Source organism: Herpailurus yagouaroundi, unplaced genomic scaffold, assembly GCF_014898765.1.
Source record: "Herpailurus yagouaroundi ecotype Mexico unplaced genomic scaffold, PumYag 28, whole genome shotgun sequence".
Classification (NCBI taxonomy): Eukaryota; Metazoa; Chordata; class Mammalia; order Carnivora; family Felidae; genus Herpailurus; species Herpailurus yagouaroundi.
The window spans coordinates 81,637,124-81,653,355 of record NW_024412376.1 but is presented as its reverse complement, the minus strand read 5'-3'; the positions used below and the strand labels follow the sequence as shown (position 1 = coordinate 81,653,355).

Below are 16,232 nucleotides of genomic sequence, written 5' to 3'. Positions count from 1 at the left end.
CAAAGAGAATTTTTGTATTTATTATAGCAAAACAAAGATCAGACTAGAAAATGAAGAGGTCACAGCACTTTGCTGTCCCTTAGCAACTTAAATCCAGGAAGCATGTATATATTCTTGTAGCAAAATTCTGAAAGTCACCAAACGAGTACAGCCAAATATACCCTGAATACCCCACCAAGAAACCATCAATATTACATAAAGTTGTGATTCAGAACCACTAGTTAAACATTTATTCAATGTTCAAGGCACTTAAAAAGTAGTTCATAATGTTAATTAAATGACACTTTATGTATTAGGCCTTAGAATTACCTAAGTCATGTGTAAAACATTACATTAATAAAGATGAATACATTTTGCATATGCATGGAAAGACTGGACATTTCCTTCAATAATTTTATTCTTTATAAAATATATAAATAAATAAAACAATTCAATTTCTAAAGTATTACCACATTCAAGGAGGTTTTGCTATCAGTCATTCCAAATTATTGGAATGCATTAACCTCCTGTTCCTTCATCTTCCAATTCTAGTGGCAAAGTGAAAACTGAACTGAAATTACGTTGGACTGTGGTAACATTGCCAGGGATAGGCACATAATGTAAAAGTACAGTCATTTCTCAGCAGGAAATGCTGGGCCCCCAGGAAAGTGACAGTAGAGGAGCCTACTGGGTCTTGCACTCAGGCATATCTTTTCTTGAGGAGGTGTGCCAAAGACTTGGCTGAGGACCCACTCTCTCTGCTCCAGCAGTTTGTTCTTCTGAGAAAAAACAAAAAGAAAAAAAAAAAACCCAAAAGTAACCATATTTTATTAAAAAAACTACACAAAATTCTAATAGAATTGGAAATGTACACAATGCTAAGACAGCAGAGATAAGAAGAATGAAAAATGACAATATGGTCATTAACCTCATGTTTGGTCATTACAAAGGTATATTTCACTTCATCAGAGTTGGAGAAGTTTATTCCCCATTTTCTCACAAAATCAATTGTTAGAAAAACCATTTTGAACATAAAACCAAGAAGCAATAAAGTCTCATTTGAAATTCATCAGTTTGAGATTCAAAGTGAAATCAAACACAGAGTGAGTCTGATTTTCTTTTGCCTGAATTTTAGGGAAAAAAAAATGCTATACTAAACAAATACTATTAATTTTGGAGACTATTTAGCCATCCTTGGAAAACTTTCTTTGAGCCTTTATTTATTTTTTTTTTTTAATTTTTTTTTTTCAACGTTTATTTATTTTTTGGGACAGAGAGAGACAGAGCATGAACGGGGGAGGGGCAGAGAGAGAGGGAGACACAGAGTCGGAAACAGGCTCCGGGCTCTGAGCCATCAGCCCAGAGCCCGACGCGGGGCTCGAACCCACGGACCGCGAGATCGTGACCTGGCTGAAGTCGGACGCTTAACCGACTGCGCCACCCAGGCGCCCCTCTTTGAGCCTTTAAAGAGCACTTCAGTTGTGTTTATTTGTTTATAAATAATATTGATTTTCAAATGATTATATTCATATAAGTAAATGTCTCATACCTGGTCTTTGCAATTATCTCAAGTTGTTGAGAAATTTTAAATTATCTTTTATAATTCAAAATAAAAGCATTAAAATTTTCTTAGAATGGTATTTTACTAATTCAGGCTGGGACTATGTCCTTTAAGGCTGAATTGGCCAGTTTTTTGATTCATATATAATTCCAGTCTACTCTTTTTTTTTTTTTAAGCTTATTTATTTGAGAGAGGGAGAGAGCATATATAAGCAGGGGAGCGGCAGAGAGAGAGGGAGAGAGAATGCCACACTGTCAGTGCAGAGCCCCAGTGGGGCTTGATCTCACGAACCATGAGATAAGGACTTGAGCCAAAATCAAGAGTCAGACACTTAACTGAGTCAGCCACTGAGCCACCCAGGTGTCCCTCCAGCCTACTCTTTTATTTATTTTACTTAAAAACAGTACCAGAGTGATCCATATATTGATAAAAAGACTTAAGCATTTCTACTTGTGGTTTCATATCATGCATGTGTCTCTGGCATTATCAGATAAAATCAAGAGGTGATTAACAGTTTCCTGATTTTTCAGAAGACTCTTCTAAAATAGCATGTATGCATATACAGCAAAAGTTCCACATAAGTGTTAGCTAATGGCAAGTGCTTAAATGTTTGTTAAATACTATTCCATAAAATGAATAGTTTAAACATTTTTTCAAATTGATGTCTTCCTATATCCCAAAGAGCACTTTAAGACTGAGGACTTATCTAATATTGATTTTAAAGTTGATGAGAATGGACAGATTTTTTTTAAAGTCACACAGTAGAGTTCCTCACAAATCCACAACCTTCACTTGGGGCCAAAAATGATTTGGCAACTGCTTTCCTTAGGTGTACAATTTTATTGCTGTAGATTTCTACAACTGTGTAATGGGATTTCTGACAGGCAGATATGCAGTCACAAAGGCTCTGGCCACACACACAATCAATGCTGTGTGGTGAGAAGGACTACAAGAAACACAGTATTACAGACTTTCTTCTGCAATGCTCTACACCTCTGTGTCTGGCACCCCTCCTACCATCTAGCCAGGCACCTATGACTGCTTTGACTCCCCTATCTCTCCTGTCCATCCACTTCTCTCTAGCTCTACTGAATCTGCTCAGGTCCACGCTAGTATGACCTCTTGCTTAGACAACTGTCATAAACTCTTGCTCCTATTATTTGTTGGTTACCATATAACTAAGGTGATGTGTTCAAAATTTATAACTCATTATGATCCCCTGCCATTATGTTGTTTAAAATCTTTCAAAGACTTCTTCTATACAATCTACAAATTCCCACACACCTGGCTCTTCTCCTCTTTGCCTTCAGGGCCTCCAACCACAGCAGCTTGTGTTAACTGTGCTGTGGCCATACGATCTTTCTTCTAATGCTTCCCCTGGTTATGGTCCCTCCTACCTTGGGCTGTCACTGTTCTATCTGCCAGAAATACTTTTCCCTCCCCTCTTCGTTAAGCAAACTCCCATTAACCTTAGATCTCAGTTTCCTTCTTCAAGGAAGACTTCCTTAATATTCCTGCAACAAAAACCTATAATATGCCTCATAGCCTTTTATACTCTAGAATTTTACCTGTCTGTTTATTTTTGACTACTTGATTACTATATCTCCTATTGGACTATACACTCCAGTAGAGTAAGGGACCATGTCTGGTTTTGCTTATCAATGTATCTGACACATAGTTGGAGATCAAAATTTTTTGTTGATTGAATTAATAAGTAAGTGAAATAAGTCTATGATCTGGCTTGTGTAAAATGAATATAATGCTATTGGAAATGCTGGCCAACTGAATTGATAAGAAGGGCTTCTTCGGTAAAAGTTTTGTTTATAGTGTAGTGTCTTCATGTTTTTAACAGAATTGCTTATTTCTCTTAGGGAAAAGCTGAAGGTTTAAGAGGCAGAATAAAGACTTAGCTTGGGGTAAAAAACAATACACGTTAGTGCCATGCTTTGGAGAAACTTTCTCACCCCAGAAATGCCAAATCAAGTTGAGCACCATAGTTTGCTCAACTATATCTTGTCTAAACTTGCCCTTTGGGGTCACAAATTAATGATAAATTCTGACAGATATCCCCTGATTTTTAAGGAACCAGGATATTTACTTACCTGGGCAAAGGCCTAAACCTGAGTTATCAAAATAGCGAACTGGTTGAGGTGTTGGTAAAGACTTTGATCGGCTATCGAAAAATGAAGATTTTGGTGATTCCCTTGGCACAGGATCTTGTAAATTCCGTTCCTTGCATTGAGAAGGTGTATGTGGCCTCTTTTTGGAAGCTGTTCTAGTCATTTTAGGAGACTGTGGAGAATTCTCACAATTAACTTCTTTGTGTGCCTCTCTTTTAAGGATTCTTTCCTTCCACATTTTGACCTCACCGGAAAGATGATGATTATTGCTTGAATGTAGTAGGGAAAAAAAAAAAAAAAAAAAAAAAAAAAAAGAGACTGTAAGTCTGCTCAATTCCTGAAATTTATTCACACTTACATTAAAAATTTTTTAAACTCTGGTAAAATATATACAACATATAATTTACCACTTTGTCTTGTTTTTAATCTTAAATTTTAGTTCTAGTACAGTTAACATATAGTGTTATATTAGTTTCAGGTGTACAAAATAGTGATTCGACACTTGCATACAATACCCAGTGCTCTTCACAACAAGTGTACTCTTAAGTCCCCATCACCTATTTCACCCATCCCATTACCCCCTTCCCTCTGGTAACCATCAGTTTGTTCTCTATGGTTAAGAGCTTCTTGGTTTGTCTCTGTCTCTCTCTCTTTTTTTTACATTTATTTTTGAGAGACAGAGTGAGGCAGAGCACGAGTGGCGCAGGGGCAGAGAAAGAGGAGGGGACACAGAATCTGAAGCAGGCTCCAGGCTCTGAGCTGTCAGCACAGAGTTCGATGTGGGGCTCGAACTCACGGACCATGAGATCATGATCTGAGCTGAAGTCAGACATCTAATCAACTGAGCCACCCAGGCACCCCAACTCTCTTTCTCTCCCCCCCCCCTTTGCCTGTTTGTTATAATTTACCATTTTATCATACTTATATTCCCACCTAATGCTTCCTGCTTGGATTATTTTCACAGTTCAGAAAATGAAATGAGGTCGCATTAACTGAACAATTGTAATCATGGAGTCCTGAAAAGAAAGCTTAGAGTATGACAGATTTTCAAATGAATCAGTGAGATCATCCAGAGTGGTTTACCTATTGATACCTTGCAGCAATAACTTGACAAATTAATCTTCTGGATAGACTAATCTTTAATGTACCTTTGTTATTTTAAAAAAAATACTACACCATGCTTCTGAACTAGTTATAGTCTTGCTTGCTGCAGGAAATGTCACCAGCATTTATCCAGTTCCTGCAGAGAGAAGCCTGGGGACCAATCCCAGAGGCCTTGCTCTCCTTTATTTGGTCATCCAGGTCTGTGGACCCAACCTCACACTTAATCTTTCAAATTTATCTCCTTATATTTATCCCAATTGGCTCCATTCTAGTCCATGCCAAAATTATCTTTTGCATGGACTATAGCAAATAGATTCCTAAACTGGGTTTCCCTATTTGCTCTAGAGCCAGAGATGCTATCTGATCTCATCAGACCCTGGCTTAAAATCCTCCACTGGAGGTCACTTTCTCATTATATTGCAGATTATCACCCACGCTTTCTCAGACTGACCCAAAAAGGCCTGTGTAAGTAACCTAGACCAGTGACCTCTGGCATCTCTTCTTGTACCTTAATGTTTCATTCTCTACACCCCAGTCACACTGGGTGTCTTTCAGTTCCACCAACAGGTTATTCTTTCTGATTGAAGCCTGTGCACATGCTGGCCCCTGCCTAGAAGGCTTCTATGTCTCTCCTTTCATCTGGCCTAACCTCTACCCTTTTCTATAACTGCTCTTCTATCAGTTTCTTCGCCATCACCCCTCCCCACAACTAGATAATGTGTTTTTTTTCTGTTGCTGTTTAATAGCACTCATTGCAAAAATTAGTTGTTTAGTTATTTGTTTAATGCCTATTTTTCTTCTATTGTATCATTAGTAAAGTGCTTGGCACAAGATTCTAATCCTTGATAGAAGCCAAATAATTAAATCTGTTAGAACTGTTTATGAAGTAAAAGGAAATACGCTACAATAATGGACTTAAGTTCTCCTTTGACTTGGGTATACAGACTTGTGGTATACTTGAGCTGCCCCTCAAGATCTGTTTACTTCCTGCTTCTGGGCTTTGTTAAAAATAGGTCAATTGATAGATAGCAAACATCTGGAATGGTGTCCCATAGTCTTATTCCTCTTTTTTTTTTTTTTTTTTAATTTTTTTTTCAATGTTTTTATTTATTTTTGGGACAGAGAGAGACAGAGCATGAACGGGGGAGGGGCAGAGAGAGAGGGAGACACAGAATCGGAAACAGGCTCCAGGCTCTGAGCCATCAGCCCAGAGCCCGACGCGGGGCTCGAACTCACGGACCGCGAGATCGTGACCTGGCTGAAGTCGGACGCTCAACCGACTGCGCCACCCAGGCGCCCCAGTCTTATTCCTCTTAAAAGACATATATTACAAAAATGCTGATTCGAAGGGGCACACGCACCCCAATGTTTATAGCAGCACTATCAGCAATAGCCAAATTATGGAAAGAGCCCAAATGTCCATCGACTAGTGAATGGCTAAAGAAGATGTGGTATGTGTGTGTATATATACATATAATAGAATATTGCTCAGCAATCAAAAAGAATGAAATCTTGCCATTTACAACAACATGGATATAACTAGAATGTATTCTGGGGTACCTGGGTGGCTCAGTCGGTTAAGCGTCCGACTTCAGCTCAGGTCATGATCTCACGGTCCGTGAGTTCGAGCCCCGCGTCGGGCTCTGTGGTGACAGCTCAGAGCCCGGAGCCCGTTTCAGATTCTGTGTCTCCCTCTCTCTCTGCCCCTCCCCTGTTCATGTCTCAAAAATAAATAAACGTTAAAAAAAAAATAACTAGAATGTATTCTGCTAAGCGAAATAAGTCAGTCAGAGGAGGATAAATATCATAATTCCATGCATGTGGAATTTAAGAAACGCAACAGATGAACATAGGGGAAGGGAAGGAAAAATAAGATAAAAACAGAGAGGGAGACAAACCATAAGAGACTCTTAAATACAGTGAACAAACTGAGGGTTGCTGGAGGGGTGTTGGGTTGGGGCATGGGCTAAATGGGTGATGGGCAGTAGGGAGGATACTTGTAGGGATGAGCACTGGGTAATGTATGTTAAGTGATGAATCACTAAATTCTACTCCTGAAATCATTATTACACTATATGTTAACTAGCTTGGATTTAAATTAAATTAAAAAAATATATATTTATTACACATACTCTAAAAAATAACTTTCCCCAGATGTGTGAAGGCTTGCCAATTGCAAAAAATATATATGCATATGTATATGCCATGCTCCCCACATGTAATAGCCAGAAGCATAATTTCAGTATCGTGTAAGCAGATCTTACCTTAATAGTTCATTTTTTTGCTTTATTAGCTGTTCATTTTGCTGCTTTAACTTAGAGATTTCTTTTTCTAGCCGTATATATTCACTTTTAAAAATAAGAGCTTTTGTGCTTTGTACGATGCCACTGCCACCTCCACAGGTTAAGGGTTTATTAGAAGGCTGAGAGTCCGTACATTCTGATACAACTGTGAGGAGGGCAAATACACACATTAAGTGATAATTTTAATTATCTCCAAAGTTCAAAATAAAGGGAATGTTACTGAGCGCAATAAGTCACTGTAAAAACCAGACCATCTCAATCATCTCCCTAGAAGCTATCCTTGCCTTCTCCTTCTACCTCACTTCCTGTGCCTATATGATGAACATTTCTAATTATCTCTAGAGTCCTCCTGCTTCTTTCCAACCCACCAAGTCCACTCCCACCACAGTGCTCCCTGAAATCTTGCACAATGACGGCAGGAGCAGTAATCTCCCCAGTGAGTGTGGTCCTTCACTCTCTCTCCTCTCCATCAGTGGAAACACCCAGAGGGCTTCTTACAATACAGAATGTGTGTGTGTGGGGTCCACTGCCAGTTACTCAGTGCACTGTAAGCTCTCAACACATACTTGTTAGCTGAATAAACCTCAGAAAGATACTAAAGCATATATTATTAAGTATTCTGCACTATGTGTGTAAAAGTAATGTAAGGAGTTGTTTTTTAAATTTCAGGTAAAACTGCATTAAAATGTGAGGTGCTTCTACGTAGAATAATCCACTGTGTAACCAACAATTTACAAAAGGGTGGTAAGGTGTGTATGGGGAAGACACTTAATGTCCATTTTCTTTTGAATTACTTTGGATTCAGATACAATATGTCCTGAAAGTCACAAATCAAGAGTTAATTATCCTGACCCTTCTGTAACAACAAAGTTTGCTCATTTCTATTTTTATCCCTTAAAGTTTTCCAGGTAGGGGTGCAATTATCCCACAATAGCCACTAGAGAAGTTCAGTCTACATATGTACTAGACAACATCTTTAACACTTTCTCATTTTTTTTTAAATGAGTGGATAATAATACACACAAGTATTACCTTATGTTTGCTTGACATTTAGAACTTTCAGTGCGCTTTCACACACAACTTTCAGTTTGATCCTTACAGTAAGTATATATATAAGCTACAATAAGTATATATATAAGCTAGAAGGTCAAGTATTATTGTCCCCATGATTTCATAGGGCCATGAAGTGAGAGTGACCTGTTCTTAGTTCAGTCTTTACTACACAAAGCTGTCCCAAGTACTGTTCAGCATCCTCTCTTTTCAAATGAAACATGAGATAAAAATATGGAAAAAGATATAGGTTGAGGAAATCATATGAGAAATTTTATCATTAGATTTGAAAACTGTGTCTAAAATCAATTTCAAAAAGATTGCACGATTTCAAAGAGTTTGCAAATAAGCATCAACTCTGTATTTTCAGTACTAAGAATAGGATTTTATTTCCTTATTTCTACTGTGTACTGATTGCATTTTTACTGTGCCTATGGTTAAAATCTATTAAGATGTGAATGTCTTCACTACTATGTAAAGATGTGATGATCTGATAATGCAAAGGTAAAATTTGTATTTTTTTAAGACTCTCCAATGGACAGTTAAAATTATAGGAAACCAAACTAAATTTGGTACAGGATAAATATGATCCCAGTAAGTTCGTTTCAAAAACAGTTCTTTCTAAATTAGTGATTAACATGTTTATTCTTGACTGTCACATATATAATAGTATTCAAAATGTCTAAGTGTATTGAGAAGTAAAATGGAGAGTTATGGAAATATCAGCATTTTCTACTTACGTGAGGTATCTTGCGCTTGTTGATTTCTTCTAAGATTTTCTCTCAATACCCTTATAACTTCTTTTTGATATTCTACAGTGGCTTTTGTAGAAGTAATTCTAAAAAGAACAATGGAAATATGTAAAAGCCTAGCAACTAATTTTTAATGGAAGAATAACCAGAACTGCTGTCAAGAATTTTCTAATAAGATATATCACATTGACATGAAACCCATAAGTAGTAGCAGATACCCTCCTGGTACCGAGTGTTTTATAGGTACAACACCATCAAATCAGAAGCATTCTGTCTGGTTGCAGGAGTAATTTTTTAAAACAATTCTTTTTAAATATCTGGAAGCCCAATAGCTATTAATTGGATACAATGATTACCAGAGCATGAAAGTGAGAAAAAACTTCTACCTATGTCTACATTGTCAGGGAAGTAAACCCCGGCTGCAGTCCAGTCCAGTGTGATAGTCAAAGGTCAAACAAATTCTGCTCACTGTCTCCCAGTAGAAAGTGATATTTTATGAACTCCTGGCTTAAGCATTAATCAGCAGTGATAAATCATGAGACTTTCTCCCTTTAGAGACTCTGAAAGTTATCTGCTGATCCTATTCTCTAAGTAAAATTGCTTTTTTTATAGTGAAGAACTTGATAGGTATAAGTTTCACTAAAACCAATAGTCTTATCAATGGAAGGCTAGTCCGGATGCAAAAGCTTCAGAATGCTACTTTTTGGGCAAATTAGGTATCCTTGTTAAATATTTATAGGAAGAACAAAAAGCATTAGGAGCCAGAAGGAATCTTAAGAAATCGTCTAATACAAACTTATTGCTTTATTTATTGAATATGAACATAAAGCCCAGAGAGATTAAACAGCCTATGCAAGGTGATATAATAATGTGGCAATATTATATTTCCAATTCACTGTCTCTGACTGTTTCATGTTCTTTCATTACGCCATATCATAAAGAATTTTAGGCGTGCCATTATATACAGTAGTATACATAAACAAATAAAAAGAGGTTATGCATTTGGGTACTAGGTACCATAATTTAAAAGGAAATACAACCTTTACACAAAAACACAACAGGAGGAACAAATTAAATTAACAGAACCGACAGAAACCTTGGTCAAACTGCTAGACACAAACACACACATACAGGTTCTTAACATTCATTTTCAAGCATAAAAAGGCCATTTTTAAGCTGTTTATATATGACTGAGCAAGAAGCATCAAAAGAAACATTGTATTAGTAATTGGCCAGAACTATGCACATTTTTAAAAAACTTTGGATATGTAATGAGAATTTAACAAGTTTAAAATCTGTGGATGTGGATATTTATTTTAAAAAGCAATAACAGTATTTCCATATATTTTAAAAAGTTAACCAATGCAAAGGAATTTATATAATTTAGAAGGCAAACTTGAGCTATTAAAGTCGTGTTCAATTAAGGCAAAGACGTACTCTTTTTCAAACTCTTTGGCAGTTTTCATCTTCTCTAGGTCTATTTTTACCAGCTTTGTTTTGAGATCTTCAATTTCTTCTTTGTAGGGCTTAGCTCCTAAAGCAACTTTGTCCTAAATTTTTTAGAGAAGAGAAAAAGAAAATAATTTCAGAGCAGTTTTAAAGAGTTGTTAACTACCTTGATTTGGTAGGAACATTTTATTTTTTTTTTAACGTTTATTTATTTTTGAGACAGAGAGAGACAGAGCATGAACAGGGGAGGGGCAGAGAGAGAGGGAGACACAGAATCGGAAACAGGCTCCAGGCTCTGAGCAGTCAGCACAGAGCCCGACGCGGGGCTCGAACTCACGGACCGTGAGATCATGACCTGAGCCGAAGTCAACGCTTAACCGACTGTGCCACCCAGGCGCCCCGGTAGGAACATTTTAAAACAGCAAACTTCAAATATATGAAAAGCAGGAAAAGGCCCAAAATTTAATCCTAAAATGAACAAGCAGATATTTGATGTGAAGTATATTTGAAACTACTGGAAGCTAATACGTAATTAAGAACATATGACTTTCATTTCTTAAAACAATTTTTTTTCCAATTAAAAATGAAATACTTAAGACAAAATGCAACAAATGTTGAGAATAATGGGGGTGGGGGGGGGCAGAGACAGGGAGGGTAAAATGAAACAAAAAGATGCCAGAATGGCAAAACAAACAGCAAACTAGAACTGAACCAAGGCACAAAGCAGTATAAAGTGTTGTTGGGACATTGTGTACTCAAGGATGGTTCAATCCAGTGCTGTCAATGTATCTACTTCCCATCACAGGAAAAAAACAAAAACAAAAACAAAAACGTACATAAATACATACTTGCATATATTTAAATCTTTTTTTAATAAACAGATTTTTATATTTTAGAGAAACTTTAGGTTGATAGAAAAACTGAGCAGAGAGTACACAGAGTTCCCATATACCCTTGTTGCACTCCATCTCCCTCCCCACCCTGCCCATTTCCCCCATTATTAACATCACATATTAGTGTGGTACATTTGTTACAAATGATGAGCCAATATTGATATATTTTAGGTTGCATTAGGGTTTTTTATTTGTACTGTACATTCTATGGATTTTGACAGATGTAAAATGGCACATATCCATCATTACTGTATCATACAGAATAGCTTCACTGCCCTAAAAATCCCCTGTGTTTCATCTATTCATCTTTCCCTCCCTAACCCCTTCCGGACCATTGGCAACCATTGATTTTTTTACTGTCTCCCTGGTTTTGCCTTTTCCAGAATGTCATATAGTTGGAATCATAGGGAATGTAGTCTTTTCAGATTGGCTTCTTCTGAATTTTTTTTTTAATGCGTTTTATTTATTTTTGAGAGAGAGAGAGAGAGAGAGAGAGAGAGAGAGAGAGAGAGAGAGACTGAGCACAAGCCGGGGAGGAGCAGAGAGAGAGGGAGGCACAGAATCCAAAGCAGTCTCCAGGCTCTGAGCTGTCAGCACAGAGCCTGGTGCAGGTCTTGAACTCATGAGCCATGAAATCATGACCTGAGCCAAAGATAGACGCTTAACCAACTGAGCCACACAAGCACCACCTCAGATTGGCTTCTTTTAAAAAAAAAAAAAAAAAAAAAAATTTTTAACGTTTATTTATTTTTGAGATAGAGAGAAACAGAGCACGAATGGGGGAGGGGCAGAGAGAGAGGGAGACACAGAATTGGAAGCAGGCTCCAGGCTCCGAGCCATCAGCCCAGAGCCCGACGCAGGGCTCAAACTCACGGACCACGAGATTGTGACCTGAGCTGAAGTCGGACGCTTAACCGACTGCGCCACCCAGGTGCCCCTCAGATTGGCTTCTTTTAATTAGCGGTGTGTATTTAAGGTTCGTCCGCATCTTTTTGTGGCTTGTTAGCTCATTTCTTATTATTGCTGAATAAATCACTTTTTATCATTGTACCGCAGCCATACAATGGAGAATTAGATATTGAATACAAAATAAAACCCATCTAAATAGGGACCTAGAGAGCTCTCTTTATTTCTCTAGGCTTTCTCACCCCAAACCCCATAGAAACATTCACATGCACACCATGGCTAGCAAAGACTAAAAAGATGCAAAATGACAGATGTTCAGCTTAAGGAGGCTGATGACAGGGTAAGATAAGCCCATTCTTGGAGAAGCCCACTGTTTGCTCAGTCACAGCACCCGTTCAATACCCCACCTTCTGATTCAGATGCTCATATCAGGGACTCCCTGAGAATGTGGCTGACTGAAGTGTTGTCAGTTTTGTAAGAAGTTGCCAAACTCTCTTTCAAACTGGCTGTCCCATTTGCAGTCCTTCAAGCAATGAATGAAAGTTCCTATTCCTCCAGCTCCTCATCAGCATTTAGTGTGATGTTTTGGATTTTGGCGAGCATGGCATTTTGAGATACCATAGGTGTTATAGTGTAGTGTATTTTGTTTTAATTTGCAATACTCTAATGACATGAAGCTGAGAATCTTTTCATTTGCTTATTTGTCCCATGAGTATCTTCTTAGGTGGGGTGTCTGTTTAGATCTGTTGCCCATTTTTTAATCAGGTTGTTTTTATCATGGACTTTTAAGAGTTCTTTGTTTATTTTGGACAACAGTTCTTTATCAGATATGTGTTTTGCAAAAATTTTTCTTCCGGTCTGTGACTTGTCTTTTAATTTTAACTGTCCTTCACAGAGCAGATATTTTTCATTTAAATATTTTCATTTCAACTTACCAGTTTTTTCTTTCCTGGATCGTGCTTTTGGTGTTGTATCTAAGAGAAAGTCACTCCCAAGCCCACGGCCACCTAGATCTTCTATCTTCTCTTCTGGGGGTTTTCTAGTTTTGTGTTTTACATTTAGATTTTTGATCAACTGAGTTACTTTTTGTGGCAGATAGAGGGTCTCTGTCAAGATTCGTTTTTTGGCCTATGGAAGTCCAGATGCTCCAGCATCACTAGTTGCTAAGTTGAGTCTACTCAACTGCCTTTGTTCTGTCTAGGATCAGCTGACTGCATTTGTGTGGGTCTACTTCTAAGCCTTCTATTCTCTTCCACTGATCTACTTGTCTATATACTGTTTTAAAAGTTCAAAGAACTTTAAAAAAAAAAGGTATCCACTTATGACACTAAAAAGAAAATGCAGAGATTACAGTTTTTTTTGCCATGGTATAATGAAATAAATGTCACATATAACATTATTTAAAACATTCTTATGTAAGAGAAATCAAAACTGAAAATACCAAATTAGAAATGAAAGACAACAGAATTCCATATTTCAAACATACGGCATGCGACCAATGCTGCACTCAAGAAATACTGAGTCTTAAATAGTTTCACTAATAAACTGAGAAGACTGCAAACATAAATTTGTTAATATCACCTATTTATCAGCTGCATTTTAGATGGATTCAGTTAAGAAAGTTTCCTGGCTCTACCTGAGAAAGAATTCCTTTGAAATTCTGATTTGAATTACATGAAAGTTAGGAATTAACTTGGGAACAACTTAGGCTTGTACAGTATTGAAGTTCCAACCTAGGAAATGGTGTGTTTCTTATAAACCACACGCTCTGTATTTCTTTTTTAAGTTCTCTTGCTCTTTTCATATATGTTTTCCTCATTTTTTGTTAAGGTTAGTCATTCAAACATTTTATTTTTGATTTTGTGACCATCATAAATAAGATCTTTTTTCTTCTGGGGTGCCTGGGTGGCTCAGGTCATGATTGTAAGTCTGAGCCCCACTCTGTGCTGACAGCTGAGAGCCTGCTTCAGATTCTGTGTCTGTGTCTCTCTCTCTACCTCTTCCCCACTTGTGCTCTATCAAAAATAAATAAACATTAGGGGCGCCTGGGTGGCGCAGTCGGTTAAGCGTCCGACTTCAGCCAGGTCACGATCTCGCGGTCCGTGAGTTCGAGCCCCGCGTCAGGCTCTGGGCTGATGGCTTGGAGCCTGGAGCCTGTTTCCGATTCTGTGTCTCCCTCTCTCTCTGCCCCTCCCCCGTTCATGCTCTGTCTCTCTCTGTCCCAAAAATAAATAAACGTTGAAAAAAAAAATTAAAAAAAAAAAATTAAAAAAAAATCTTTTTTTTCCCATCATGCGGGATGTCCCTAAAGTTTTAATGCAACTTAAATTTTTTATAAATTCACTGCTACTCGATATAAACAATTTGTAATGATACAAGGGAGGAAATGTATCAAGACTGAAACAAAATTTTAATGATTCATTTGTTCAAATTACTTTCTTCTCTATTCAATTAATAAACCCCACATTATATTGGACAGCTATATCCAAGATGTTTTCAAATAGTGGGGAATAGGTTAAAAGTTTTTTCTTATGTTGAGTTAAATACACGTTGCATTTTATAGAATATAAGTTTATAACCTTCCAGTTGTCCGGGCCAAAAACTCTGGCATAATGTCTTAACTCCAAGAAATATGAAAGGAAGGCATGTGGGCCAGAGTCTTTTTTAAGAATAGAGATTTTAAGATGAATTTTGGCTTCTCCATCTGTCCCTTTGCTATGAACCGGAGCATGAACTGCTTACAACCTGGCTTTAACCATGCAGATGAAAACAGCACCAGAGGGGTGGTGGAGAAACAGGATGGGAGACAAGTGAGCCTCTGAATGGTCATGCAGTATGGACCCTCCTGCCAACCTGGAACTCATACTTTTATATGAGATAGAGAAACAAGATTCTCTCTTGTTTGAGTTGTTGCAGTCTGCTTCCCTTTGTTGTAGCAGCTACAACAAACACACCCTCTTGGATTTGATTTTCAAAGGGCAGCCTTTAAAATTAAGTCAGATCATTATATCCTTTTGCCAAAATCCCGATGACTTCTCAGCTCACTCAAAATAAAAACCAAAGTTCTTATGATAACCTGTGAGACCCTTTACGAGTTGACTTTCTGCTACTTCTTACCTTCTTTCCCACCTCTGTCCCCTTGCTCATTCTGCACAGGAGACACCGGCTTGTTTCTTAAACATGTCTAGGCTATCTGAGATTTCCTTTGCCTAGAAGGCCCTTCTGCTACCACAGAGCTCACTCATCCCTTCAAGTCCTCTTAATGGTGTGGCTCTGCTCAGCAACGCTTTGTAAGATAAGAGGTTTCCCTCCCACCCTCACTTTCACCCAGCACCCATACACCCCTTGTCTAGCTTAACTTTTTCCCATTGCACTTTTCACCATTTGACACACATATATACATGGTTACTTTCTGTCTTCCTGAACAAGAATATAAGCAACTAGAAGGAAGGGAGGTACTTTTCTTTCCACTGCTGTATACATGACATCTAGAGGAATGACCAACATATAGAAGACTCAACAAATATTTCTTGATTGAATAAAAATGTGATTTGAAATATTAAATAATTATTCTAAAAAGTTCTAAGAATTTACAATTGATTTTCTTGGTTTTTAGTTTTACATTAAAGTATATGAGATTGTTTTTTATTGCCTCTCTGTTTCATGTCTTATTGAATGAGGACTTTTTTTTTTTTTTTTAAATTTTTTTTTCAACGTTTTTTATTTATTTTGGGGACAGAGAGAGACAGAGCATGAACGGGGGAAGGGCAGAGAGAGAGGGAGACACAGAATCGGAAACAGGCTCCAGGCTCCGAGCCATCAGCCCAGAGCCTGACACGGGGCTCGAACTCACGGACCGCGAGATCGTGACCTGGCTGAAGTCGGACGCTTAACCGACTGCGCCACCCAGGCGCCCCGAGCCAGGACTTTTAGAATAGTATTTATATGCCTTTTAAAAGTAATTTTTCTAGGAATACAAAAATAATCATTATTTTGCATGAAAATATATTCCTACATTTCATTTCTAAGTTTCTGCTTGCTTGCTTGCTTGCTTGCTTGCTTGCTTGCTTATTTATTTATTTATTTATTTATTTATTTATTTATTTATTTATTTA

At 37.7% G+C, this 16,232-nt stretch overlaps 1 protein-coding gene across 5 annotated transcripts in view; it reads right to left on the bottom strand.

Annotated features, from left to right (window-relative positions):
• CENPE (centromere protein E) overlaps positions 1-16,232 on the bottom strand; it is an 81,877-nt gene continuing 65,645 nt past the window's right edge. For all 5 annotated transcript variants that reach the window (XM_040477081.1, XM_040477108.1, XM_040477114.1 and 2 more), the window contains 5 exons: positions 10,307-10,419; positions 8,858-8,955; positions 7,029-7,212; positions 3,643-3,929; positions 1-758 (listed from right to left, as the gene is read on the bottom strand). In XM_040477081.1, coding sequence (XP_040333015.1) covers positions 664-758; positions 3,643-3,929; positions 7,029-7,212; positions 8,858-8,955; positions 10,307-10,419 — 777 coding nt within the window. In that variant the 3' untranslated portion in view covers positions 1-663. The remainder of the gene's footprint in view (positions 759-3,642; positions 3,930-7,028; positions 7,213-8,857; positions 8,956-10,306; positions 10,420-16,232) is intronic.